Genomic DNA, 23,832 nt, shown 5'->3' with positions numbered 1-23,832 from the left:
CACAGACGCCGAGCACCGGGACACACTTGTCCTGAGAAATGTCAGTCTCGTGTTCTCATGGAGGGTGAGCCCCTCAGTTTTGATCTGCCCCCCCACTGCCGCCCTCCTCCCTCCCTCCCCCCGGGCCCCCCCATCCTGTCTCTCCCCGGAGCCCTGTGTTCACGCAGGTTCTCTCCACCCGGACCGACTGGGCGGCACTGCCCCCTAGTGGGCAGTCCCGGGAGGGAGGGAGGAAGCGGGCAGTGGAGGAGGGTGGTATTGGGTGGGGGGCTGGGGCGGGGGGAGGAGAGGCACCACCTGGTAATCAGCGCCTCCCCTCGCCCAGGCCCGCTGCCCTCCATGAGCACATGGCCCGGGCGCAGGCGGGGCCGGCCCAGCGCTGCCTGAGGCCTGGAGCGCCCGGCTCTGCCCGGGCCACTGGGAGGTCAGCTTCAAAGAGGCGCTTTTCTCCTTCTCTCTGTCCCGCTTCACTTTCTCCCTCCGACCCCGAGTGCGATCTGGGGTCGGAGCAGACTGCCCTCCCTGTCCCCTCAGGGCTGGCCCCTTGGGGCAGGGAGCAGGGAGCCCGGAGAGCAGATCTCTGAGGCCCCCTCCCTGCCCCAGGCTGCGTGTGTGTGTGTGTGTGTGTGTGTGTGTGTGTGTGAGGGTGTGTGTGTTTTTATGTTTTTATTGATGTCAGAGAGGAAGGCAGAGGGAGAGAAACATCAGTGATGAGAGAGGATCACGGATCGGCCGCCTCCTATACGCCCCACACGGGGGATGGAGCCCGAAACCCGGGCCTGTGCCTGACCGGGAATCGAACCCTGACCTCCTGGGTCAAAGGCCAACGCTCAGCCGCCGGAGGCTGTTCCCACAGCACGTGAGCGGGAAGCCCACACGGGGTCTTAGGCTCCACGGGTTGAGACCCACAGGCTGAGAACGGCCAGCAGGGCCATGGGAAAACACAGACATTTACATTACCATCCAAACCGGAGCAAAACTACATTAGGAAGTAGCGACGAAAGTGGCGTTACGGCTGGGGGTCACCACAGCCTGAGGAAGGCGGAGAACCGCTGTCTAGTCTGATCCGTCTGTAGAGCCGTCTCTTCTGAACACGTTAAATCCGGGCAAACAGCCCCTTTGGCGTCTGGCTGGTGCGTGTGGGAGCGCGAGCTGGAATTCCACTCCCTCGGCGCCGATCCTCCAGAGGCGCCGCCGGGAGGCTGGGACCTCGGCACGGAGGACGCGGCTCGCCGGTCCCAGCCCACCCCTGCTCAGCCCCTCCCCCCCTTCGGAGCCCCTCGTTCGGGCGTCAGTGCCGCGGTTCTTGTCCCAGCCTTCAAAGGGTTCAGCGCCTGGAGAGGGGGCTGCACATTGATGATTAAGAAGGAGTCTGTGGCCAAAACCGGTGTGGCTCAGTGGATAGAGCGTCGGTCTGAGGACTTAAAGGTCCCAGGTTCGATTCCAGGCAAGGGCATGTATGTTGGTTGCGGGCCCATCCCTGGTGTGGGGTGTGCAGGAGGCAGCTGGTTGACGTTTCTCTCTCATCGATGTTTTTAGCTGTCTCTCTCCCTTCCTCTCTGTAAGAAATGAAGAAGGAATCTGTGGACAAAAGGTAGTTTTGAGAGGCATTGGGGGTCAGAGGAGCTTCAGCTGGAGGAGCTATTAGACTCTCCTTGTCTAAGGACCCCGTGCTATTTATTAACACAATTTGTCCCAAGGCAAGGTGGAAATACACACTTCAAAGGGTGAGGTATCGAAGGGTACAGGGATGGCCGGTTTGGGGAATAGCCCACAGCTGTTCTGTGTTTGGCTAAGAGGAGGCAATAAAGGCCTGGGCTGTCTGGCAGCAGACACCCCATCCAGGTTGGCAGACATGCTTTGTAGCCGTTCCAACAAGTGAGCTCCATGCGACTCCAACCTGTGACTCCCCGAGCTTCGCCCATGTCATCATTACCTGCTGGAAGTGGTTCCTGGCACCCACCCCCTGCCCGGCGTCCCCCGCTCCAGCGGGTCCGAGCCGGCAGGGGCAGGCGTGGCGGCCGAGGGGTGGCCACGGCGGACACACTAATCGAACAGTGGCTCACGTCCTGTGTGGGGCTTGTCCAGACCTCGGGGTGCTGACCTGCACGTACGAACATTCACGGCACAGAACACAGGGTCCGTGGGGGCCCACGGTCTGTGGCCTCTGCTCGCCCCGTCCCTCTGCTGGACCTGCCTCCCTCCCGCTCCCCCGTCCTTTGGGTCCGAATGCCACATCGCCTTCCCCAGGCCTGAGGCACCCCCACCACACCTGGGGCCCCATTCTCTTCTCTCCCCTTTTTATTGATTTCAGAGGGAGAGGGAGATGGACGCCCCCTACTGGGGATCTAGCCTGCAGCCCAGGCCTGTGCCCTGACACATGGACTCCTGACCTCCTGGTTCCTAGGTCAACGCTCAACCACCGAGCCAGGCCTCCCTGAACACCTGTCTGCAGGGAATGTGTGACCTCTGACCTTAGCCTAAAGGTCATCATGGTTGGGGCAGCGGGCATGCGGGTTCTGAAGGGCACGTGCCGGGGCCTCTGTCCCCGTTTCTCGTTTGTCCTGTACACACGGGGCCTGAGCCCGAAGGCACCGGACCCTGCAGTGTCACCTGGATGCCTGGCTGCCCAGAGAAGACTGGTTTCCCGCCTTCTCTGCAGCGAGTCAGGTCATGTGACAAAGCTCTGGCCAATGGACTGTGAGCATTTCCAGGCCGACTCTACAGAGTCCGTTGGGCGCAGTGTGGGCGGCTGCTGGGTGCAGTGGAGTGCAGTGCCCCTCCCCCGCTGGATGCAGTGTGTGGGGCCCACTGGGCATGGTGTCCCCCTCTCCCCCCGCTGGGTGCAGTGGGGCCCCCTCCTGCTGGGCGCAGTGGGGGCCGCTGGGTGCAGTGCCCCCCCTTGCTGGGTGCAGTGGGGCCCCCTCCTGCTGGGCGCAGTGGGGGCCGCTGGGTGCAGTGTCCCCCCCCCCCCCCCGCTGGGCGCAGTGGGGGGCGGAGCTGGAGCAGGGACTGTGCGCAGGGTCCGGGCGGAAGGACTTTCGGACATAGCTCGGGCGGAGACTCGGCTCCTGGCCGGACTGCGCGGCCGTGAGCGCCTCTCGGGCGGTGTGCCGTACCCACGCCTCCTGCCTCCTGGGCCGCTGCCGCCCGGGCCCTGGGACTAAGCGGCGGCCTGGTGCCTCTTTGATTGCAAAAGCCTCCCCGGCAGGGCCAGGGGTCCGGAGGCTAGGCCCCCCCTCACCTCCACCGCCCCCAGGCCCTGGGCTGCCCAGGCCTCCTCCCCCCACACACACACCTCCTGGCCTTTCTCTCCCCCGGGCCTTCCCCTCCCAGCCCAAGCCCTCCTCCCCCCCTCCCAGCCCCAGGCCTCCCCCCTCCCAGCCCCAGGCCTCCCCCCTCCCAGCCCCAGGCCTCCCCCCTCCCAGCCCCAGGCCTCCCCCCTCCCAGCCCCAGGCCTCCCCCCCCTCCCAGCCCCAGGCCTCCCCCCTCCCAGCCCCAGGCCTCCCCCCTCCCAGCCCCAGGCCTCCCCCCCCCAGCCCCAGGCCTCCCCGCTCCCAGCCCCAGGCCTCCCCCCTCCCAGCCCCAGGCACCTTAGCATCAGCAGGCTCACTCCCAAGGGCTTCTGGCCCTTCCGGTACCTCCATACCTTGTTTCCTAAGTCCATTTCTGAGTTACTTTCCTTCCTCTGTGATGTACCCCCCATCCCATCGGAAAAAGAGAAAAAGAAAACCATTTCTGACACCCCATCCCCTCCTCCTAGGCCCCAGGCCTCGGTCGGCCGAGCAGCTGTCCAGAGGGGGGCGCTGTCAGGGGGCTGTCTGGAGGGGGTGCTGCCAGGCCCTCCGGATGTTCCAGGTCCCCCTGACCCTCCGTGGCCTCTCCAGGGGACCAGGCAGCCTTGGGCCTGAGGATGGCCGCCCCTCAGTCACCTTCAGCCACTACAGCCTCGAGGACAGGGGGTGTCAAAGTGTGGGGCTCACAGGTCTCCGTCAGCAAACCGGTGTGACGTCTGCGATCGGACACACGCGCGCGTGCACACACACACACACACACACACACACAATGCACAGACCGCAGAGGACACGAACGCAGGGCCCTCACCAAGACCCAGACCCTGAGCTCCAGGAAGGACGGCGAAGGGATTGAGGAGCCCTGGCGGGCGGCTCCGCGGGCGGGGGGTCCTTGGCCCCCCCAAGGTTGCCGGCCTGATTCCCACGGGGCACAGGCCCGGGTTGCAGGCTCGGTCCCCAGTGCGGGGCGGGGGGAGGCTGCTGGCTGGTCCATGGTTCTCTCATCATGGATGTTTCTCTCTCTCCCTCTCCCTTCCTCTCTGACATCAGTAAAAAGAAAAAGAACCCGGAAAAGACACCACAGACCGGGAGAACGAAGGCCTTTCCCGCCACCTGGCGGCGTGGACTGGCATCCCGCAGACACCAGCACCGCACCGCTCAGTGATGGGAACCGGGACGGAGAGGGAACGGACCGACACTTTGCCAAGAAGGTGCACAGGCCGCCTCTGCGCCGGAAACCTGCCAGCGCCCCGGGCGGCTCAGGGCCGGGCGGGGCGCGGGCCTCGGGATGTGCGGCCAGGACCGGGCTCGGGCCCCCACCCCGCCAGGACGGACAGGCGGCGGCTGCGCGCAGACACCCCCGCACCAGGTCCGGCCGCTCCTCCTCCGGGCCCAGGCCCCTGGGGGCAGGGCGGAAGGAGCCCGGCCTGTGCCAAGGCCGGGAGGGCAGGCGGGACGCAAGCCCCGGGGTCCCTCCGCGGAGCCGGGGCGGGGCGGGCGGGGAGCCCCGGACCCGGCGGCCGCCGGTGCGCGCGCCCGGGCTGCGCGGGGCGGGCTGCGCGGGGCGGGGGGCGTTCCGTCCAGACCCGGAGAAGCGGGGAACGCAGCCGGGCGTCCACCGCCCTCCGCGCGGGTAGGCGCTGACCCCGACCGCACTCGGACCGCTCCCGGCCCCGGCCCCGCAGGCCCCGCCCTGCGCGCGGCCCGCCCGCCGCCTCCTCTCCCCGCCCCCGAGCATCCTCCCCCTCCGCTGGGAGCCGCGGCCGGGCCTGGGCGCCCTCCTCCCCGACCGACCGGGCGCGCCGCGGGGGCGAGGGCACTGCCACCCACGGCCCCGTCCCCCTCCATCTCCCCAGGCCCCTGAGCACCCCCTCCCCGCCGTCCCACCCTCCCCACTCCCTCCCGCCCGCCTCTCCGTCCCCATCCCCCCTCCCCCCCCCCCCCCGAGCACCCCCTCCCCGCCGTCCCACCCTCCCCACTCCCTCCCGCCCACCTCTCCGTCCCCCTCCCCCCTCCCCCCCCAGCACCCCCTCCCCGCCGTCCTACCCTCCCCCCTCCCTCCCTCCTAACCTCCCCACTCCCTCCTCACTCCCTCCCGCCCCGCCTCTCGGTCCCCACCCCCTCCCAGAGCCCCCTCCCCCGCGTTCCTGCTCCCTCCATCTCCCCGCCCCTGAGCACCCCTCCCCGCCCTCCTACCCTCCCCACTCCTCCCCACTCCTTCCCCTCCCCGCCATCCTACCCTCCTCACTCCCTCCCCGCCCCGCCCTCCTACCCTCCCCACTCCCTCCCGCCCGCCTCCCCATCCCCCCCCCCCCCCCCGCGCCCCGGAGCACCCCTCCCGCCCCGGAGCACCCCTCCCGCCCCGGAGCACCCTCCCGCCCCGGAGCACCCCTCCCGCCCCGGGCTCAGGGGGAGCGCGCTCACGAGGACGCGGCGGCGGGAGCGACCGTTGGGAGCGGCCCGCGGCGGGGGAGCCGCGCTCCGGCCACCATGCGGCGGCTGCGGCGCCTGGCGCACCGGCTGCTCGTCCGGCCCTTCTCCCCGGGCCCGCAGGTGGGTGCGGGGCGGAGGGTGCGGGCGGGGGGTGCGGGCGGGGGGTGCGGGCGGGGGGTGCGGGCGGGGGGTGCGGGGCGGAGGGTGCGGGCGGGCGGTGCGGGGCGGAGGGTGCGGGCGGGGGGTGCGGGGCGGAGGGAGTGGGCGGGGGATGCGGGGCGGGGGGTGCGGGGCGGAGGGTGCGGGCGGGGGGTGCGGGGCGGAGGGTGCGGGCGGGGGTGCGGGCGGGGGGTGCGGGCGGGGGGTGCGGGGCGGAGGGTGCGGGCGGGGGGGTGTGGGGCGGAGAGAGTGGGCGCAGGGGGTGTGGGGCGGAAGCCGGTGCATGAGGTCCAGCCCGGGAGGGGGGCGGGGGCCGGGCTCAGGCCGCGGGGTGATGTCTGCGGGAGGCCGGGCCCTGGGCGGGGGGAGGGGATGGGGGCGCCACGGTGCACCCGCTCCTGCGCTGGCGAGGCCCATCCTGGGGCTGCAGGACCTGCGCCCCGAGGCCCAGACACCACCCCAGCCGCTCTGTCCTCCACCTGGAGACCGGCCTGCTCTGCAGCGGACACTCGGGCACAGAAACGCCCCCAGATGGGCCTCCCCCCTCCCCAGGCACCCCAGCCTGGATTCCGGTGTGCCTGACCCCGGGCTGACCTTGGCCAGGCCCTGTCCTCCCAGAGCCTCCGTCTGCGTCTGCCGGGGAGGCAGGCTGCCTGGGCGCAGCTGGGTGTGGAGGGGCTGTCACCTCTGCAGGGGTCCGAGCCAGGCCTCCCGGGGGCGCCGAGGCCATGCCCGCAGGCCAGCCCTGGCCCAGCCTCGGGGCCCAGCGGGAGGCCCAGGCCCGTGTCCCTAGCTGCTCCATGTCCCCCGCGCCCCCCCCTGCTCTGGCCCAGCTCTGCTGGAAGGGCGGCCAGGCCCTGCAGAGCAGGTGGGGCACAGCGGCTAGAGGGGGAGGGACCCAGGGGGGGTCCCCCTGGTCTGCACCCGGCTCCGCCCGCCTCAGTGCCAGGGACACCCTCCACGCCTCTGGGTTCTGCCAGGGAAACCCCTCGCGGGCGGTGCGTGTGGGCAGCCCCCTGCGGGCAGCCCTGGTGCTGGCCTGTCCCCTGAGCACCCTCTCCCCTCCCCCTTTCCCATGGCTGCGCACAGGAGTGAGGCCGGCCCACCGGGCTGCCTGGGGTCGGCAGGAGGGTGGGGCGGGGCTGCCCCTGGAGGAAGCCCATGGAGACCAGGACCTGGGTTGGGTCCTAGTTGGCCAGAGGGGTCAGTGCACTGGGTGACCGGCACCTGGAGGGCAGGGTGGGGAGGGCTGTGCGGGGCCCTGTGACACCTGCCCCCCCCAATCGGGGGTCCAGGCTGTCCTGCGCCCCAGGACCCCGATGCTGAGAGCCCCAGCCCCTCCCAGTGGGAAGTACCCAGCGGCCACTGCCACCCAGCTGCCCCCCCTGCTTTCCTGTTTTTTCTCGTGAACAAATCAGACGGAAACAGGCGCAGGGGCAGGGGCCAGCGGCCGAGGCCCAGCCTCCTCACCCGCTCCAGGCCCCTCTTATCCCCCCTGCTGCTCCTCAGTGGCCGCCAAGGCGCCCAGGCTCCCCCCGGAGCCAGCAAGGCCCTCCTGCTGCGGCCCTCCAGGGGCTGCCGGGATGGAGGCCGCCGTGCGGGGGGAGGCAGCCAGGACCTGCCTCTCCAGGAAGAGCCAGAGACTCAGTTGTCTTGGTGGGAGCTGGTGCCCCCACGTCCCTGGGTAGCCCCACCCCCAGCTGACCAGGACTGACCAGGACCCGGGACCGACCAGGACCCAGGACTGACCAGGACCAGGACCCAGGACTCAGGACTGACCAAGACCCAGGACTGACCAGGACCAGGACGGACCAGGACTGACCAGGACCAGGACCCAGGACTCAGGACTGACCAAGACCCAGGACTGACCAGGACCAGGACTGACCAGGACCAGGACTGAAGCTGCTGCCCAGCTGCAGGGTTGGGGGCGTGGCCAGTGCTGGCAGTGGTGCCCCCTCCGAGGACAGGCTGGCCTATCAGATGATGCTTCTCTCTCATGTTCTTCTATCTCTATCCTTCTCTGAAAATCAATGGAAACATATTTAAAAAAGAAAGAAAGAAAGAAAGAAAGAAAGAAAGAAAGAAAGAAAGATAGATCATCAGTAGGCTGCCCTGCACGCCCCCTACTGGGGATCAAGCCCACAACCCAGGCCATGCCCCATCAGGAATCAAACTGGTGACCTGGTTCACGGGTCAACGCTCAGCCACGGAGCCACACGGAGCCACACGGAGCCACAGGGCCGCTGTGCCCACTTCCCTCACGGAGCATCGGGACTGCGCGGTCCGGCTGCATGTGGCAGCTCAGGGTCCCCTCGGTTCTAAGGCGGGCGATGCCCCCGCCTGGAGAGGCCCCCTTGAGTCTGCCCAGTCTCCGGTCTCCGGTCTCCGGTCAGGGGCACTGGTTGTGCCCATTTGGCTGCTGGGAATGCGCTGCTGAGAGAGGGCGTGTGAGGCCGTCTCCACGGCTCAGGGCCCACTGTGAGGCCAGGCCCTGCCCTCTGCCCCAGCGCCTCCGAGGCCCGGGCTCCTGCTGGCCCGGCCCCACGGGAACTGCCCCGTTGGAGGGCATCGTGCCCGCCTGGCAATCTCCAGCCCGCCCCTCGGAGGTGACTAGGCAATGAGGGCACGACAGAGGGAAATGTGGAAAAAGTCTTTACTCGGGGAAAACAAAGATCTGACTCCGTGTCCCCCATTCTGAAACTGACTCCTTTCCCGCCCGGGTATTTATGTAAACGTTTTTATTGGCTGAACATCGACCTGTGAACCAGGAGGTTACAGTTCGATTCCGGGTCGGGGCACAGGCCCGGGGTGCAGGCTTGATTCCCATTAGGGGGCGCGCAGGAGGCAGTCTGTCCGTGCTTCTTATCATCAGTGTTTCCATCTGTCCCTCTCCCTTCCTGCCTTCTGCACACCCCCTCCCCGGGATCAAGCCCGCACCCCAGCCCTGTGCCCTGACTGGGAACCGAACCGTGACCTTCAGGTTCACAGGTCGACGTTCAGCCACTGAGCCATGCTGGCTGGGCTGCCCACGTAGTTACAGTAAAAGTCTGGGCGCCTGCCCCACCTCCAGGTGGGTGAAGTGGGGTGTGCAGATGGGGGGACCCCTGAGCGTGCCTGGGCCGCCCGTTTTCCAGACTGGAGCAGGGCAGGCCCGGGCTGGGGTCCGTGAGGGGGTGACGCCCCCAAATGTGGCGCTTCCTCCCGTGTCTCTCCCACAGCAGGGCCGGCTCCCAGGCCACAGGGTCAAGTTCGTCTTGCTGGTGTGGCTGGGCGTCTTTGCGGGCAGCTGGCTGGCCTACGTGAACTACACGTCCTACACGGAGCTCTGCCGCGGGCACGTGTGCCAGGCGGTCATCGTAAGTGTCCCCGTGGCCTGGGCGAGGCCCTGAGGGGGCCTGGGGGGGACCCTCTGGCTGCAGAGGAGGGGTGGGTGGCTGGAGGAGGGCGGGGCTGGGGAGGCCCGGCAGGCTCCCCGGAGAGCTCGCCAGTGCCCGGGATGGACGGGCAGGCGGGCGGGCGGGCTCCAGAGGTTGGGGGGAGGGTGGAGCGGGCAGATGTTGGTGACCGTGAGGGCCCAGCCGAGGTCTCAGAGGCTCCACAGCTTGTCGAGGCCAGGCCTGGAGGGCGGCCCGGGCTCAGGGATGGGCCCAGACTGCAGGCTGAATGGGCCTGGAGGACGCCCCGCCCGCTGCAGCCTCGTGGCCGCCCCCGCCCCGGGGGTGACCCCGCCCACGGTCCCGGGTTCGACGCACGGCAGACCCCTTGGGGTGGGGCCTCCCTCCGGGGGGGATGGAGGGTGCAGTTTTGGGTTCCCTCCCCAGCCAGGGCTGCCACAGCCAACGCCTTCCTCACGTAACGCCCAGGCCTGGCTCTGTCCCGTCCTCCCTCCTCCCTGCTGCCTGGCACTGTGCTCCCTGCCTCTGCCTCCTCCGGGCCTGGGCTCCATGGCAACCGAGTGCACCTCAGCATCCACTCCGGGATCTCGCTGCAGAGGGAGAGGTGCCCGGCTCCGGCTCTCTCACCTCCCGCCCCGTCCGGCCCAGGGCCCCGGTGGATCGAGGCTGGGAGCGCCCCCCGTGGCCCTGGCTCAGGCGTGGGGGCTTGGAGGGGTGCAGGGCGCAGACAGTCCACAGAGGCGCTGGGGGAGCCTGCCGCCTCCAGAGGGCGAGGCAGCCCGACCACGTCCCCCAGCTGGCACGTGCCCGCGGCTGTGGGCTCTGACTGGGCGCCTGGGCAGCGTGAGGGTGCGGAGCCCGGGGAAGCCAGCGCCCCGGGACGAGGGATGGTGGCAGGGACAGATGCCAGTTCTGAGGGCGCAGTGGCGGGAGGCTCCCGGCTCCAGACGGCAGCATCGGGCCTCTGAGGAGTGTGGCCCAGGAGGGGGCCACCGCCCAGGGGCACAGCGTGTAAGGCGGGGGGGACTCAGGGTAGCAGGGCTGGAGCCCCCGAGCCCCGCCTCCCAGCCACTTCCGGCGTGTCCTCCTCCCAGTGTGACCAGTACCACAAGGGCATCATCTCGGGCTCCCTGTGCCAGGACCTGTGCCAGCTGCACAAGGTGGAGTGGAGGGCCTGCCTGTCCTCCGTGCCCAGCCAGCAGGTGAGCCCAGGGCATCGGGGGCCTGGCTCAGGGCCTGGGTGCCGCGGGAGAGGGACTTCCACACGGGACCCTGTGCCCGTCCAGGTGTACAGCGGGCTCTGGCAGGGCAAGGAGGTGACCATCAAGTGCAACATCGAGGAGAGCTGGAGTGCAAAGGCCGGGCCGGAGGCGCCAACCCGGCGGGAGCTGGTGCTGTTCGACAGGCCCGTCCGGGGCACCTCCATCCAGGAGTTCCGGGAGATGACCCTCAGCTTCCTCAAGGTCAGCGGCTCTCGTGGGGGCGTGTGCACAGACCTGGGGGTCAGGCTTCTGGCTGGGCCCAGCTTCCAGTGTCAGGATCGCCCACGAGGCCGGGAGCACCCTGCTCCCGGGGTGTCAGCAGGGAGAGCTGGGTGAGCACGGGAGGTGGGGTCAGAGCTGGCGAGAAGCGAGCCCTGGTGGAGACACGGGGACCCCGTCCTCGGGGGAGCAGCTCCTGAGAGATGCTGGTGGGCGGGCAGTCCGGGTGGGCTTCCAGGAGGAGGCAGTCGGAGGCTGGGCTCCTCTAGGCTGTTGGATGTGCTGGGTCCCGGGTGCAGCCCACCCAGCCAGCCAGCCCGCGGGCACCTGAGGGCCCGGCACTCACCGAGGCTGGTGTCCTGCGGCCTCAGCCACGCCCTGGCTCTGAACCGCCGCCCCCCCTGGTCTGGCCCCGCCCTCAGGCGAACCTGGGAGACCTGCCCTCGCTGCCGGCGCTGGTGGGGCAGGTGCTGGCCCTGGCGGACGTCAACAAGGACGGCCGCGTGTCGCTGGCCGAGGCCAAGGCCGCGTGGGCCCTGCTGCAGGGCAACGAGTTCCTGCTGCTGCTGTCGCTGCGGGACAAGGAGCATGCCGCGCGGCTGCTGGGCTTCTGCGGCGACCTGTACGTCACCGAGGGCGCGCCGCCCGGCTCCTGGCAGGGCGCGGCGCCCCTGCTGCGCCCGCTGCTGCCGCCCGCCCTGCACCGCGCCCTGCAGCAGTGGCTGGGCCCGCCGTGGCCGTGGCGCGCCAAGGTGGCCATCGGCCTGCTGGAGTTCGTGGAGGAGCTCTTCCACGGCGCCTACGGCACCTTCTACATGTGCGAGACCACGCTGGCCAACGTGGGCTACACGGCCACCCACGACTTCCGCATGGCCGACCTGCGGCAGGTGGCGCCCGCGGCCGCCGTGCGCCGCTTCCTGCGTGGCCGCCGCTGCGCGCACAGCGCCGACTGCACCTACGGGCGCGACTGCCGGGCGCCCTGCGACCAGCTGCTGCGCCAGTGCAAGGGCGACCTCCTGCAGCCCAACCTGGCCAAGGTGTGCGAGCTGCTGCGGGACTACCTGCTGCCCGGCGCCCCCGGCGAGCTGCGCACCGAGCTGGGCCGCCAGCTCAGCACCTGCGCCACGCTCAGCGGGCTGGCCAGCCAGGTGGAGGCCCACCACTCGCTGGTGCTGAGCCACCTCAAGACGCTGCTGTGGACCACCATCTCCAACACCAAGTACTCCTGACCCCGCCCCTGCCCGCCCCCGAGCCGGCTCCAGCCGGACTGCGGGCGGGGCGTCCTCCCCCAGGGCTGCAGCCGCCCTGGCCAAGCCGCCGCCTCCTCTCCTGTCACCAGACAAAGGCACGGCTGCAGGGGCGACTCCCCCTCCTGTCACAGGACAAAGGTGCGGCCCAGCGGCCCCTTCACTGTCCCTCCTTCCCCAGCTCCAGCCCCCCAGGCGGAAGGGCTGTTCAGCAGGAGGGGCTGGAAGGGGTGAGGCGGGAAGAGGACGCGCCCTGGCGGAGTTGGGTTTTGTTACTTTGATCACCTGATGTAAATAAATTGGTTTTCTGTGAGTGCTCCTTCCCTGGCTGCCCTGGTCCCTCCCCAGGCCCCTGCCATCCAGACCACCCCTGGCAGCCTGGGCCTGCCCCCGCCTCCTGCACGGAACAGTCCGGTTCAAGGTCTGTCTGGCCCACTTTTTTATATTTTATTTTTTTACAGAGGAAGAGAGGGAGAGCTAGAAACATCGATGAATCATTGATCAGCTGCCTCTTGCATGCGCCCCACCGGGGATGTGCCCGCAACCAAGGTACATGCCCTTGACCAGAACTGAACCTGGGACCCTTCAGTCTGCAGGCCGTCGCTCTTATCCACTGAGCCAAACCGGTTTGGGTTGGTCCCACTCTTAAGAGCCAGCCCTGGGGAATTACCTGGGACGAGGGGGCGATGGGATGCTGGAGGGAAACTTCCTGGTCATCTCTGCCCCCACCTGGATGGGAGGGGGCGGGCCCCCCTAACACGTGTTGCTAGTGCTAACCCTCCCTCTCCCCAGAGGCCGTGTTTATTCCACGTGGATCCCTGTTGGAATGGAGTCCACCGTGTAGGACTGGGCTCAGGGCTGTTAAAGAGGTTCCGCCACTTAGATGTGAATTTTTAAAAGTATTATTTCAGAAATAGAAATGTCAATGAGAATCATTGGTGTCCCATCCCCCCCCCCCCCACACACAAACGGGATCAAACCTGCAACCTGACTGGGAACCTAACTGTCGCCTCCAGGACCACAGATTGACATCAACCACTGAGCCACGCTGGCCAGGCTAGATGTGCATTTCCATCAATAGACTATTGGAAATTTTGATTTTCCAATTTTTAAAAAATATATTTTGATTTTTTTACAGAGAGGGAGAGGGACAGAGCCAGAAACATCAATGAGAAACATCAACCAGCTGCCTCCTGCATGACCCCAACGGGGATGTGCCTGCAGCCAAGGTATATGCCCGACCGGAATCAAACGTGGGACCGGACAAGGTCAGGCCAGGAAGAGGCACAGGACTGGGCAGGAGACGCCCAGTGGGCTGTGCAGACTAGAACCTTCTTGGGGCAGCCCCAGCAATGCTGTGGTGCCTTCAGTCCGGGAGGACCTGGCCTGAGGGTCAGACTGCAGTGCCCTGGCCACCCAGAACCTGTGAGTGGAGAGTGGTATGGCAGCCGACTGGCCTCTCTGGACCCACAAGGCACAGGGCACGGAGGGGGGAGTGGCCAGGCTTCTCTGTGAAGCCCAGCTGCCCTCCAGGACCCACCACCCGAGGGAACCCGCCTCGCCAGCAAGCTTGTCTGGGGCTGCTTGGCTGTCCCCGCCACCCCAACCGGCAGCCTGTCCTTCCACAGGCACGGTGACACCTCACTGAAACTGGCCAGAGACCCTCACACAGGGCGGCTCAAACACGGGACGTCCCCCAAAGCGAGAGAACCATCACCCCCAGGCTCCTCCGCTCAGTGGACCATCCCTGTGAACAGGCGTGTTTCCTTTATTGGAGGTGGAGTCACCCAGCACAGCGCCACCTTCGCCAAGACAGTGCCAACAGCAGCCCTTGCCACCTTTCAACGGGCATGGGGGCCTCCGGGCCCCTGGGCCCGCGCCGCCTCTGGGCCTCTCGCTGCGCAGACGCCACGGGCAGCAGCACAGGTGCCCCCGCCGTGCGGCGAGCCGGGCCGTCTGTGCCGCGGGCCCCGCACCCCGGACCCGAGGCCGGGGGCCGGGTAGGGCCAGCAGCAGCCCCGTCTGTAAAGAAAACCAGATTGAGGACCCGCAGCAAGCCCCGTGGTGGGCCACCCCCCGCCCTCTGTGGCAGCAGCAACGTTCAGGGGGTCTTATCAAATGCCCCTCCCGCACCTGGACCGAGGGCCACCGGGCCAGGACCACACTTCCTGCCCCTCCCAGGAGCACCGCGTGCTGCGGCAGGCGGCCAGGCATTGTGAGGACTCGGCCTCCTGCTGGTGGCCAGAGCCTGCACCTTGGAAATCCCGGCCAGGCCACTCCTCCCCACAGCGACGGTTGGAACGGCGGGCGAGTCCTCGCTCTCGGGAAGGACGGGGCTCCTGGGCAGTCTGTCCCCGCCGGCAGGAACCGACCGCCCTGGGGGCAGGCGAGCAAGGACCGGGACAGTGATGGCCTCGCCAGCAACGGGATCTCAGCCTCCAGAGGTCAAGGGGCCCTCACTCCAGCCCCCAAACCCCTCCCCCCACAGGGCCACCACCCTTGTGCCCCCCGCAGACGTGCGCTGCGTGGAGGGCCACACAGTCACCCCCGCAGGGAACACTGTGGGACGGAGGTAAAGTCTCACCAGACTGGAACGGGGGGTCCTCGCCGTGAGCAAGTGGCTCCATCTTGTCCGGCTGCCGCCGCACCGAGCTCCCAACTGCAGAGGGACCAGGACAGGGGTTACCCAGCCCCCTCCCCGGCGCCCTGGCTGGGACGAGGGGGTCCACGTGGGGCCTGATGCTGGGAGCAGACCTCTGGCACCCCCAGCCCGCCCTCGCCCCCTCCCCCTAGAGCACTCTGCTGGTCTCGGTCTCCAGTGGGTGCTCACCTGCCAGGTGGCTGACCACCCACCCAGAGCCAGGGAGGGCCCAGCCCCACGAACCTCCGGAGCCCGGTGCCCATCAGTTCCACTCCCACCCACCTGCCCGCCCTGTCTGAGGCGGAGCTGAGGGGCCCGCCCGCATGTCAGGCTACAAACCATTCCCAGCGCCCACTGCTCGGGGCGCTGAGCGTAGGAATAGCCGCTTCCTCTGCGCCCTGGCCTGTCAGACGTGCGGCATGGCAGCCGGGCTGTGGTGCCGGCAGGTCCTGCACCCGCAGGGCAGCCCCCCCTTCCCACCCCCGACGGCACCCGCAGTGTCTGCAGAGCACGGGGAGCCCTCCTTTCAGATGACCGCACCCCCAGTGAGCCCCCCACCGGAGGGGAGGTCTCTGCACAGGAAGCGGGTCCTCGGGGACCCCAGGCCTCCGTCGCTGGAGGCTCCCTGGCCTGTGGCTCCGTCTCCAACCTCTAGCGGGATTGCCGGGCATCGGGCGCACGGCCCCGGCTTTGCTTTAAGAGGCAGCAGCTGCGCACTCGGCCCCTAAGACAGAACCAGCGGGTCGCGGGGGCGCCCCCAAAGGATGTCTGCTGCCTCCTCACCCACTCACCTTCCCGCCTGGGTCCTGCGCCGGCTCCTGCCTCCCGCACGCCCCGGACCTGGGGGACGGAGGAGCCGTTAGTTACCGGACCGGTGCCCCCCCCACCCCCCAGCGGCGGGAGCAGCGCCCAGTGTCAGGCCGACAGCCACCCAGGGGCCCACGGCAGGGCGCTGGGCGTAGGCAGCCCCGTGCTCTCTGCCCCCCTGGCGCCGGCGGGCACGGCAGGCCGCCCGCCCCGCACATCAGGATGGCGGCGCCCAGCCCCCGGCAGGCGGGCTCCCGGGGGGCGGGGGGTCCCGCGCAGGAGGGGATGGGAGGCGGGGGCGGCGGGGGGAGACGGGGGGCAGCACTGACCCGGGCCCCGGCCCCTTCCCGCCCCGCCTCCTCCCCACGGCGCGCCCCCCGGAGGCTCCGAACCCGCGGGCGCCTCGGCGGCGGGTGCAGCCGGAGCCTCGGACCCCGGGGCCGCGCGCACCCGCCACGACCTCACCTCCGCGCCGCTCCCGCCGCCGGAAAGACCGCGAGACCGCGAGCCGCGCCCTTTATAGCGCAGACGGCGGCCCGCGAGGCCCAAGCCCTCCCGCCCGTCCCCGCCGCCGCCGCAGCGCCCCCTGGCGGGCCCTCCCGTCCCCGCCCCGCGGGCCGGGACTCCCTCCCTCCAGCCTGGGATTGGGTTCGGGTAGTTGAGGTTGCAGGGCTCCAGAGGGTAAGACCTGCAAAATAGGGTTCCGGGGACCCTGCCTCCCCTGCACCCAGACCTGCCTCCCGGGCACCCAGGCCTGCCTCCCGGGCACCCAGACCTGCCTCCCCTGCACCGTGGCCTGCCTCCTGGGCACCCAGACCTGCCTCCCCTGCACCGTGGCCTGCCTCCCGGGCCCCCAGGCCTGCCTCCCGGGCCCCCAGGCCTGCCTCCTGGGCCCACATACCTGCCTCCACTGCACCCAGGCCTGCCTCCTGGGCACCCAGGCCTGCCTCCCCTGCACCGTGGCCTGCCTCCCGGGCCCCCAGGCCTGTCTCCCGGGCCCCCAGACCTGCCTCCTGGGCCGGCCATTTGGGCTGAAGTCTGGGCAGCACATTGGCCACCTGGCCTTGGGCAGGGGGTGCCCTCCCTGGGGAACTGCAGTGCAGAGAGACGGAAGAGGCCTGACTTGGAGGTGTTAACATAAAAAACAACAACATTGAAACCTGTGAAGAAATTTTGTGAGTTTATTTGAGCCAAACTGTCGATGTAAGCCAGGAAACAGAACCTCAATGAACTGAGATGATGCTCCGGAGAATGGCGGGTTACATTTGTATTTAGACATCGTAATCAAAGGAGGGACATAGGTGGATGACATGAAATTCATTGGTGATGGAGTGAGGAGGCGGGAGAAAGCGAAGCGGTGGGAATCCTCTGGGATTGGATAAAAAGTAAAATGATGGAAGCATACTTAGGTGAGAGGAAGAACAATTAACATGATAAGGAGGGAATCTGAGGCATCTGCCCTGTGGCCCTCCACATCTGGTGGTGCCCCAGGGGCTCCGGAAAAAGGGAAGTTAGAATTTACCCAGACTTCTCACCGGTATGTTATCTTAGAGGTGGACTGACAGGCTTGGTAAAGATCTAAGTTGATCTTTGTCAGGGAAAATATTGGCCTGGGACTATGACTGCTCACCATAACCTGTTTGTAGTTAAATATTTAATTTTTGGACAATTCTTTGCAGTCTTTTCGGACCAGACTTTCGGTCTCTGAGTTCCCAAGGCCGCCACGCAGGCCCCTGAGCTGGTCAGGTCAGCACGTGGCTCCTTCCGTCCACAGAGGGGGCGCTCGGGCTGGCTGGGTTGGGGGAAGGACTCCCCTTCCTTCCCTCTCACCGGCCTGGGAGGGGGGTCCCAGTGAGAGGGACCATTGGGAAGCTGCAGATCTAATTCTCCAACATGGAGAAGTTTCTAGAACTCTGCAGAGGACCTGGGGCCCTCCCAGGACTGGCCCAGGCCGCAGGGATCCATGCTGCATGCTCTTGTCCTGTCCCCACCCGCTCCAGGCTCCCAGACTGGCCACACTGGTGACTTGGGTGCTGGTGGCCGGGTGGGTGGGAGCCTGGGGCTCCTTGTCCTGCTGGACCAGGGGAGCACGGACAGTGGCGGGACACCCCCTTTTTGAGCAGTTCCTGGGCAGCAGGGCCGTGTCCCCTGGCCCGTCACTCCCAAGAGCTCAGTGAGGTGGCTCCAGCCTGTGGGAGCCCCTGGGAGTGCTTGCCCGCTGAGGGTGCCCAGCATGGCACAGGGCCCAGCAGCATGGGAAGGACCAGGCCCAGCAGCTAGGGAGGGCGGGAGGGGCACCTGGGAGCTGGGGTTCCGGCCGTTCCTATGGGCTTCACCGCACCTTTGACCTTTGCTAATATTGCCCAGTGAACGCGCTGATCACGGCCAGCTGCCTGCGTGACCTCATGAGCAATACGCGTGTAGCTTCCTCACCACGGAGGGCCTCGTACGAAAACCAGCCGCGCCAGGACGTGGAGGGGGAAGGAAGGAGCGCGCTGGCGGGGACACGCGGGGTCTGAGGTTCAGGACCTCGGTGTGGGCGTCGGGCCTCTGACTGCTCCTCCCTCTTCCCCGGGGAGCAGTCAAGGCCACGATCTCCCTGAGGACGTCAGGATTGGGGGCTCCTGCCCCAAACGAACGCTCCTGCGCAGCGCCCCCAGGCGGCAGGAACACCCGTGTCTGGGTCCCGGGACCTCAGCCGCGAGGAGAGGACAGTCACTGACATGGGGCCGGCCCTGCCTCTGAGTCTGTGTGTCTGGGCTCGGGGTCTTGGAGTCCCTCCAGGTTCTGGGGGGAGAGGACTAGGGAGGCTGGCGAAGCAGGTCCCCCAGGCTCTCAGCGTCTCTCATTCCAAAGCAGCCCCCACAGGAGGGTGGAGACCTGGCCGAGACGGGCCCGCCACCCCGCACCCGCTGCCCTGCCTCAGTTTCCCAACCGTCCCCCGAGGGCTGCATGTGGAAGAGCCTCAGCCAGCTCAGCGTGGACACGGGCAGGGTGTGAGCGCGGCCACAGCTTTGGGACGGGTTCGAGCCTCGGGCTGATGAGCGCACAGTCCTCCCAGCCACGTGCAAGGCCCAGCGTGGAGGGCGGAGCTCCCAGCACCGTGGTGGCCAGCAGCTGTGGTTGTGAGCGTGAGCCTGTGGTCTGAACACGTGGCCCCGCTGCCTGAGCGAGAGGCCGCGGGTGAACAGCTGGGTCAGCTGGTGCAGAGGCGTGAAACCCAGAGAAGCTGTGACACCTGACCCGCCCCCACTGCCGCGTGGCAGTGGCTGTGAAATAAAGACAGGGCTTGAGGTCCGTGGTGCTGGCTCTCCCCGAGAGGGCAGTGTCCCACTGAGACCCAGCTTCATTCTCCTCTGTCTTCCCGATTCGTCACCGCCCCCCAGGGCCCCCAAACCTGGCTGGTTGGCAGCACATAGGCACGGGGGCCAGCTCCCCACAGCGGGGCACCCACACGGGGGTGGGGTGGGCTGCATGAACCCCTCTTGGGGACACGGGGGGACCCAGGCGGCTCCCACGGGAGACAATTGGGCGTGGCCAGCAGTTGGGGGCCCATGTGACCCCCCTTCAATGTGCACATGCGCCTTCCCAATGACAACACAGCTACGGCGCCCCCAACAGGCTGGTCCGTGTCCCGGTCCAGGCCATGTGCTCTGTACCCCCTCATCCATGGGGGCGTTTGGAGGGCCCTGGATCCCGGGGCCTCGTCCTGTGCGCCATGGGGTGGAGGACGGTGTGGGGTGACCGTGTCCCCGGAGCTCCCTGGGCATCGCAGTCCGCATGTGTGAAGGCGTGTCCGTGTCTCCACGTGGCCAGGGCTGGAGTGACTGACCTCGGAGCCCGAGGAGCCACCTCCTTCCCGCGAGCTGGCTCCGTGGGGGCGTCTCTGTGCCTGGGCCTTTGTCTCGGCGCCCGGCCTGATGCATCCGGGACCAGGCGCCGCTGGGAGACCTGCTGGATCCGTGACCTCCCCGCGGACAGGGACCCTGTGGCGAGCGGCTGAGGTGAGAGCTGACCCAGGTCCCATAGGAGCCCCGTGCTGCCACCACTGGCACCCCTGGAGACGCCCACCCGTGTCCCCTGTGATGACTGGTGGCGTGTGCACACGTCCCCTCTGTGATGACTGGTGGCGTGTGCACACGTCCCCTCTGTGATGACTGGTGGTGTGTGCACACGTGTCCCCTCTGTGGTGATGGGCTGGTCGGGGGGCACACACCTGTGTCCTCTCTGCGGTGATGGTCTGGGCAGGGGCACACAACCTGTCCCCCCTCTGCGGTGATGGCCGGTTGGGGTGCACACCTGTGTTCCCTCTGTGGTGATGGGCTGGTTGGGAGCACACACCTGTGTCCCCTCTGTGATGACTGGTGGTGTGTGCACGTGTCCCCTCTGCGGTGATGGGCTGGTTGGGGGCACACACGTGTCCCCTCTGTGGTGATGGGCTGGTTGGGGGCACACACGTGTCCCCTCTGTGGTGATGGGCTGGTTGGGTGCACACACCTGCGTCCCCTCTGCAGTGATGACTGGTGGCGTGTGCACGTGTCCCCCCTGCTGTGATGGCCTGGTTGTCACACCTGTAGTTCGTTTTATGCACCATCCAGCCCCAGGGACACGTGGGCTCCGAGGGAGCCTTCTGCCTTGGGCTGGGAGGGGCAGGGCTGGTGCAGGAGGCACCCACTGCCGTCTGTCTCTCTCTCCCCCCCTCTCTAGAGACCAATGGGAAATGCACTCGTGAGGAGGAACTAAAGACTAAACGTTACCTACCGTGTGGTTGGAAGCTGTGAGGATTAGGTGACTGTGGCATGTTTTGTGCAAAGAGGTAAAGAGGTCGGCAAACTTATTGGTCAACAGCGGCTTGAGAAGTGCATGTGGCTTGCAAGCCACGGTGTGCCAACCACTGAACTAAAGGAACAAAAAGCCGAATGGGAAAACCCCATGCGGAAAGGCTGAGCCCTTCCTTCTGGCCGAGGGTCACTCGTGGGGCAGGGGGCACTTTTCGCTGAGCGTGTCACTGTGACCAGCCGTGCTGGACAGAGGAGGGGGTTTCTGATTAGAAAGGGCCCAGAATGACAAGCAGGAGAAGCTCCCAGCGCTCCTCCTGGGCCTCAGTCACCTGCCGGGGAAGTGGGGCTGGGACCCGGACGGGGAGGGGGAGAGGGCGTGAGTGCAGCGCTGCCTGCAGGCACACATGCTCCTCCAGCTGTGGCGGCGGTGCCCGCATTTCCCCCTTAGCTGGGCAATGTGGGGGCCGATCATGGAGCAGAGCCCCCCCCCCCAGCCGAGTCCCTGCGTGCCCACTGCCTCCTGCAGCTCCTCCTGGTCCCCATGGCGCCCTGTCCCCTCGTACACTTCCCAGGTCTTGGGAGAACGTCTGCACTGGGGAGGCCTGGCTGATGGAACAGCCCGGCCGGGGCCGCTGGGATCCGGAAACACACTGCCCGTGGGAACCTCACACCAAGGACACACCTCCGGCGGAAGCCATTCCGGGACAAGCGTGCTGCCCGCGGGGCCCTGCTGGCCTCTGTGCGCCTGCGGGCCCGCCAGGAGGGGAACACTCGGACTCCGGACCAACCAGGCTCGGCGGCTTTATTCAGGAGGGGGGACCGGTCACAGCGGAGGGCTCGCGTCCAGCAAGGCCCGTGTTCCCGGGAGAGGGGTCCCCGGGGCCCTCCCGGCCCTGCAGCCGGTACAGGGCCTCCACCTGCCGGCGCTTGTCCTTGGCGCGGCGGACCGCGGTGCGGAAGAGCCGGCAGAAGAGCTGGACGGCGGGCGGCGAGTCGTCGTTGCCGGGCACGGGGTAGGTGAGCAGGCAGGGGTTGCAGTTGGTGTCCACGACGCCCACGGTGGGGATGTTCATCTTGGCGGCGTCGCGCACGGCCACGTGCGGCTCGAACACGTTGTTGAGCGTGTGCAGGAAGACCACGAGGTCGGGCAGGCGTGCGCCGGGGCCCAGCAGCAGTGGTGCGTTGGTCAGCAGGCCGCCCTTGAAGTAGCGGGTGTGGGCGTACTCGCCGCAGTCCCGGGCCGTGTTCTCCACCAGGTGGCAGAACTGCCGGTGGCGGCTCACGAACAGGATGATGCCCTGGCGGTAGGCCACGTGGGCCGTGAAGTTCAAGGCCAGCTGCAGGTGCGCGGCCGTCTGCTCCAGGTCGATGATGTCCTGGCCCAGGCGGCTCCCGAAGATGTAGGGCTCCATGAACCTGCGGGAGACACCCCAGCCTCCCGCGGTGAGCGGGACCCCCTCCCAGGTGTGACGGCTGGAAACCTGCCCCTCGTCCGTCCCCTGGGGACCCCAACAGCTCCTCCTCCTCCTCGGCTGCCTGGACGTTTAAACCACAGTGTGCCGTGCTCCCTGCTGCTCACGTCGCAGCCAATTCTGTCATCATTGCTTTGTACTGATGTCAGGGAGGGCGGGGGGAGGAGGAGGGAGAGAGATGGGAGCATCAATGAGAGTCAGCGATCGGCTGCCACACTGGGGGTGGAGCCCGCAACCCGGGCATGTGCCCAGGAACTGAACTGTGACCTCCTGGTTCATAGGTCAACGCTCAGCCACCGAGCTGCGCCGGCCGGGCTGTCATCGTTGTTCTTGAGGCTTTATGACGAGGTCCCTCTGGTGGGGCTGGGCGGAGGGGCCCAGCTGCAGTGAGGGGTGGAGACGGGAGCCAGCCAGGCCTGGGGGGGAGCCCCGAGGGCAGAGGGCCAGTGGGCAGGGCAGACGTCACCCCTCAGCTCCATTTCTGCTCACACCCACCTGTCTCTGTCCCTTCCTCTCAGCAGACTCTGCCCAAGGCCCCCCGGCCCGTCTCACCCTCGCCCCCCACACCGTGCAGCAGCTCTCCCTGCCTGCCGGGCCCTGGGTGCTCCTCCCATGACAGTGCCCTGGGAGACCAAGGTGCCACCCTTCATGGTACCCAAGCTCCTGAGGGCCCCAGGCCTCCCTGGGTCTGGTCATCCTGGCATAGGCCACCGACACTGTGCTCTGACCCCGAGCCCAAACCCTGGACCCCGGCGCTGCCCCCCACCTCACATCCACGTGTTCTAAACCTCCTGCCCCGGGAGTCAGCCTGTGGCACCCCTTTGGGTACTGAGTCTGAGGACACGCGGCCTCTCCTGGGGCGCAGGGATGCCATCCGAAGAGGGAGGGTTGCACTCAGGCTGGCCAGTGACCCTGCGCCCGGGGCTGGGGCAGAGGGTGCGGGCTCGCCCACCTGTGCCGGCAGCCGGCCTTGTGCCCCAGGTGCACGCGGGCATCGAAGAGGCTCCGCACGGAGAACAGCTCTTTGACGTTGAAGAAGTCCGGGTGCCGGAGGGGCTCGCTGAGGACGTGGTCCTGGAGGTCTGGGTGGGAGGGGACAGGGTGCTGGGTCCCGCCCGCTGCGCCCACGCCCCGTGGCAGGCGGCTGTGGGTGCCCTCAGGCGGCGGTGCGGCCCGGGTCTCCGGGGTCCTTAGGGCCCCTCCAGGGCCGCAGACCCGCCCCCGAGGGAGCCCAGCCGCCCCGAGGGGGGTCACTAAGGACAGCCCAGGCCCTTCTCCCCCGGGACTCGGACCCTCCGAGCTGCAAAACCAGAACCCCTGGCGCGGCCGAGTCCAGCCCAAACCGGAGCCCCGCGCCCACCCCGCGCCCGGCCGCCCCGCACCTGCCAGGCCGCTGCCGCCCGCGGGCTCGCTCTGGGCGGCGGGCGCGGCGCTCCCCAGCGTCCTGCCGCGCGGCCCGGCGGGCCCCGGGGTCGCCGCCCGGAGTACCTGCAGCCCGAGCGGCCGGGGCCACGCACCTGCGGAGAGAGGGGCGCGGGTTCAAGGCGCGGCCTCCCGGCCCCCCCCCCCCCCGCCCAGTCTCCACGCGGCGGCCGGGCCGGGGGGCCCGGGGGCGAGCAGGGGGCCGGGGCGGGGGTCCAGGTGGAGGAGCCCGCGGGGCGGGACGGGGGCCCCGGACGGGGGCCAGGAGGCCGGGGCCCCGGGCTCACTCACCCGCGCTCAGCAGCCGGGGCAGGGCGGACGCGGGCGCCATGGTGCGGAGGAGGCGAGCGCGGGGCCAGAGCGGCCTCCTCTTCCGCTGCCCGCGCCCGCCGCCTGCAGGCCCGGAGGGGGCACTGCACCCCGCGCCCGCCGCCCCGCCGCCTGCAGGCCGGGAGGGGGCACTGCACCCCGCGCCGCGCTCCCGGGCCGTGCGTGTCCCCCGCGCCCCGCTGTCCCGGGACCCGCCGGCTCCGGGGCGGCTCTGCGCGCGCCCTGCCCGAGCCCCGGGCCCGGGACTGCTGCTCCGGGCCGTGGAGCCGGCCCTCCCCAGAGAGAGTTGACTCACCCCGGGATTTGGGATTTGGGATTTGGGATTTGGGATTTGGGAGGACATGGACCTCCCGCGTTAGCTTTTAAATGCG

The 23,832-nt window shown here is 68.4% G+C and overlaps 3 protein-coding genes and 1 non-coding gene across 6 annotated transcripts; 1 reads left to right on the top strand and 3 right to left on the bottom strand.

Moving 5' to 3' along the window:
• Positions 1-5,685: 5,685 nt before the first annotated feature.
• DIPK1B (divergent protein kinase domain 1B) lies at positions 5,686-12,321 on the top strand. Of its 2 annotated transcripts, none has more exons than XM_036416920.2 (5): positions 5,686-5,846; positions 9,107-9,241; positions 10,375-10,482; positions 10,567-10,743; positions 11,184-12,321. In XM_036416920.2, exons 1-5 carry the CDS (start codon positions 5,784-5,786, stop codon positions 11,988-11,990), a joined length of 1,290 nt encoding a protein of 429 aa, XP_036272813.1. In that variant the 5' UTR covers positions 5,686-5,783; the 3' UTR covers positions 11,991-12,321. The 2 variants fall into 2 exon arrangements, with proteins under 2 accessions (XP_036272813.1, XP_036272812.1); XM_036416919.2 differs by having other exon boundaries at positions 9,104-9,241.
• A 621-nt stretch (positions 12,322-12,942) lies between these two features.
• Positions 12,943-16,008, bottom strand: LOC123651462 (collagen alpha-1(I) chain-like). The gene is made up of 5 exons (XM_045573908.1): positions 15,922-16,008; positions 15,441-15,489; positions 14,593-14,667; positions 14,142-14,384; positions 12,943-14,030 (listed from the first exon to the last, which is right to left on the bottom strand). Exons 3-5 carry the CDS (start codon positions 14,633-14,635, stop codon positions 13,792-13,794), a joined length of 525 nt encoding a protein of 174 aa, XP_045429864.1. The 5' UTR covers positions 14,636-14,667; positions 15,441-15,489; positions 15,922-16,008; the 3' UTR covers positions 12,943-13,791.
• LOC118707115 lies at positions 14,971-15,107 on the bottom strand. The gene has a single exon (XR_004984190.1). It is a non-coding gene; the product is annotated as a small nucleolar RNA SNORA43 (small nucleolar RNA).
• Positions 16,009-21,022: 5,014 nt separating the features above from the next.
• MRPS2 (mitochondrial ribosomal protein S2) lies at positions 21,023-23,571 on the bottom strand. 2 transcript variants are annotated; one of them, XM_036416934.2, is made up of 4 exons: positions 23,423-23,571; positions 23,092-23,226; positions 22,662-22,791; positions 21,023-21,653 (listed from the first exon to the last, which is right to left on the bottom strand). In XM_036416934.2, the coding sequence occupies exons 1-4, from the start codon at positions 23,460-23,462 to the stop codon at positions 21,044-21,046; spliced, it is 915 nt and encodes a 304-aa protein (XP_036272827.1). In that variant the 5' UTR covers positions 23,463-23,571; the 3' UTR covers positions 21,023-21,043. The 2 variants fall into 2 exon arrangements, with proteins under 2 accessions (XP_036272827.1, XP_045429860.1); XM_045573904.1 differs by lacking the exon at positions 23,092-23,226 and having other exon boundaries at positions 23,423-23,477.
• Between the last annotated feature and the right edge of the window lie 261 nt (positions 23,572-23,832).

This window comes from Pipistrellus kuhlii, unplaced genomic scaffold, assembly GCF_014108245.1.
Source record: "Pipistrellus kuhlii isolate mPipKuh1 unplaced genomic scaffold, mPipKuh1.p scaffold_m20_p_57, whole genome shotgun sequence".
Classification (NCBI taxonomy): Eukaryota; Metazoa; Chordata; class Mammalia; order Chiroptera; family Vespertilionidae; genus Pipistrellus; species Pipistrellus kuhlii.
Note: the sequence above shows the minus strand (reverse complement) of the source record. Positions and strands in the feature narration are given on the sequence as shown.

Coding starts and splice junctions, on each gene's coding strand:
- LOC123651462 (XM_045573908.1), bottom strand. CDS start 14,635: ATGGAGCCACTTGCTCACGGCGAGGACCCCCCGTTCCAGTCTG. Junction 14,385..14,592: donor GGACCCCCCGTTCCAGTCTG/GTGAGACTTTAC, acceptor GCCTGCCCCCAG/GGCGGTCGGTTCCTGCCGGC. Junction 14,031..14,141: donor CCCGGTGGCCCTCGGTCCAG/GTGCGGGAGGGG, acceptor TTTTCTTTACAG/ACGGGGCTGCTGCTGGCCCT.
- DIPK1B (XM_036416919.2), top strand. CDS start 5,784: ATGCGGCGGCTGCGGCGCCTGGCGCACCGGCTGCTCGTCCGGCCCTTC. Junction 5,847..9,103: donor CCTTCTCCCCGGGCCCGCAG/GTGGGTGCGGGG, acceptor TCTCTCCCACAG/CAGGGCCGGCTCCCAGGCCA. Junction 10,483..10,566: donor CCTCCGTGCCCAGCCAGCAG/GTGAGCCCAGGG, acceptor GTGCCCGTCCAG/GTGTACAGCGGGCTCTGGCA.
- MRPS2 (XM_036416934.2), bottom strand. CDS start 23,462: ATGGCGCCCGCGTCCGCCCTGCCCCGGCTGCTGAGCGCGG. Junction 22,792..23,091: donor GGGCGGCAGCGGCCTGGCAG/GTGCGGGGCGGC, acceptor CCTCCCACCCAG/ACCTCCAGGACCACGTCCTC. Junction 21,654..22,661: donor AAGGCCGGCTGCCGGCACAG/GTGGGCGAGCCC, acceptor TGTCTCCCGCAG/GTTCATGGAGCCCTACATCT.